This window comes from Trichechus manatus, unplaced genomic scaffold (genome assembly GCF_000243295.1).
Source record: "Trichechus manatus latirostris isolate Lorelei unplaced genomic scaffold, TriManLat1.0 scaffold00061, whole genome shotgun sequence".
NCBI classification, from domain to species: Eukaryota; Metazoa; Chordata; class Mammalia; order Sirenia; family Trichechidae; genus Trichechus; species Trichechus manatus.
This window is the reverse complement of record NW_004443997.1, coordinates 14,716,143-14,718,099: the sequence shown is the minus strand read 5'-3', so window position 1 is coordinate 14,718,099 and position 1,957 is coordinate 14,716,143. Positions and strand designations below refer to the sequence as shown.

General features: G+C 32.8%; 1 protein-coding gene across 1 annotated transcript in view; it reads left to right on the top strand.

Annotated features, from left to right (window-relative positions):
• IFT81 (intraflagellar transport 81) overlaps nucleotides 1–1,202 on the top strand; it is a 94,416-nt gene extending 93,214 nt beyond the window's left edge. Inside the window, exon 17 of the mRNA XM_023733665.1 lies at nucleotides 657–1,202. Coding sequence (XP_023589433.1) covers nucleotides 657–839 — 183 coding nt within the window. The 3' untranslated portion in view covers nucleotides 840–1,202. The remainder of the gene's footprint in view (nucleotides 1–656) is intronic.
• The last annotated feature ends 755 nt before the right edge of the window (nucleotides 1,203–1,957 follow it).

Sequence of the window (1,957 nt, the reverse complement as noted above, 5' to 3'; positions counted from 1 at the left end):
ATGCATATGAGGCAGTTGAAAATACCATGGCTTGGGTCAGATGCGCCACCCTCACAGTGACATCTTTGCCTTTTAACACTTCAGAGAGGTCTTTGCAGCCGATTTGCCCAATGTAGTAGTACCTTGTCAGATGTCTTGACTGCTGCTTCTGTGGGCGTTGATTGTGGGTCCAAGTAAAATGAAATCCTTGACAACTTCAATCTTTTCCCCATTTACCATGATGTTGCTTATTGGTCCAGTTGTGAGGATTTTTGTTTTCTTTATGTTGAGGTGTAATCCATACTGAAGGCTCTGGTCTTTGATCTTCACCAGTAAGTGCTTCAAGTCATCTTCACTTTCAGCAAGCACAGGTTGTTCTACTATCATAAATTTAATTGACTTTTATAATCTTAGGTTTTTTTTTAATTGTGTTTTAGATGAGGGTTTACAGAGCAAATTAGTTTCTCATTAAACAATTAATACATACGTTGTTTTGTGACATTGGTTGCCACCCTATAATCTTAATTTCGATAACATCATAGGATAACCTAGTTTAATTAACTATTTTCATCAAATGTACGAAACAGGCCATATTCCTCTAACCATAGCAATAGAAGGAAATCCCTGTAACTGAGATTTAATTATTCTTGTTTTTTTTTTTTTTTTTTTAATAACAGAAACTCCGGGAAAAACAAAAAACTGTACGAGAAAGTCACGGTCCAAATATGAAACAAGCAAAAATGTGGCGTGATTTTGAACAATTAATGGAATGTAAGAAACAGTGCTTTCTGAAACAGCAAAGCCAAACTTCCATTGGTCAGGTAATTCAGGAGGGAGGCGAGGACCGGCTGATACTCTGAGTTCATGTGTCACTGTTTGGGTTTTTAATTGATATTGCTAGTAATCAGCACAATCCCATGATGCATTTTTGTTCTTGAAAGTGATTCATACAACATCCCCTGTTTTCTTGGAACATAATGTTAAGGTAGATTTAAGTTTAAAAGTTTTTTAACATATAAATGAAGCTTTTATTGTTTTGCTTAGTTTAGACATCAGTGGTGTCTTCTGAGTTTTATGAGACCGGAGACTAAGTTTACCATCTGTAAATATAAACATATGTCCATTAAGAAACATGTAGGTTTTTAAAACAGTAATAACCTAATGGCTTAATGTTTTTCTTAATCTTTTTTTTTAACTTTAGAGGAATCTTTTAGGAACTAATATCTCTTGTTTTGAAGAAACATTTATCTGAAGTTCAGCAATTCCTACAGTTTCACTTCAGTTTCTTTTCCTCTGTTAAATTTCAAGAAAATTTAATATTTTGAATAATATATTTGTTCCGTTTATGTAATTAAAAAGCAAATAAAACTTGATGCATATAACATCATGGCTGTTTATTTTAAAATTATATAGTTGACTTGTGTCAAAGTTTATTATTTTTTAAGTAAGTATTCCCAGTATAGTATTGTATTCAATTTAAGGATTATTAGTTAGTTTTGCCAAAACTATCATGTAGTATTCAGGTCTTGGGACTTTTAAGTATTAAAAAATTGTCATAGAATATAGCTATGATTGTATGCTAAAAAGTTAGCACAAGATTCTAAGTGAAATTCAAGAGTTCAAAGTGCTTTCAGTCTGCTTCATTTGGGCAAGGTACTTGTAGATTTCTTTTCCTAAAGAAAAATACTAAATTCATATGCTACTCTTTACTTCAATTGTAATTTCAATATATTTATCAAAATGTTTTGCCTTTAGACAAATATTACATGAGTCCACTATTATAAGAACTCAAGAAATGGTTTAAACACAGAAGAAAACATTCTTTGATTGTCACGAGGGTGGGGAGGGAGGGAGAGGGGTATTCACTAACTAGATAGTAGATAAGAATTATCTTAGGTGAAGGAGAGGACAGTACACAATATAGGGGAAGTCAGCACAACCGGACTAAACCAAAAGCCAAGAAGTTTCCTAAATACAA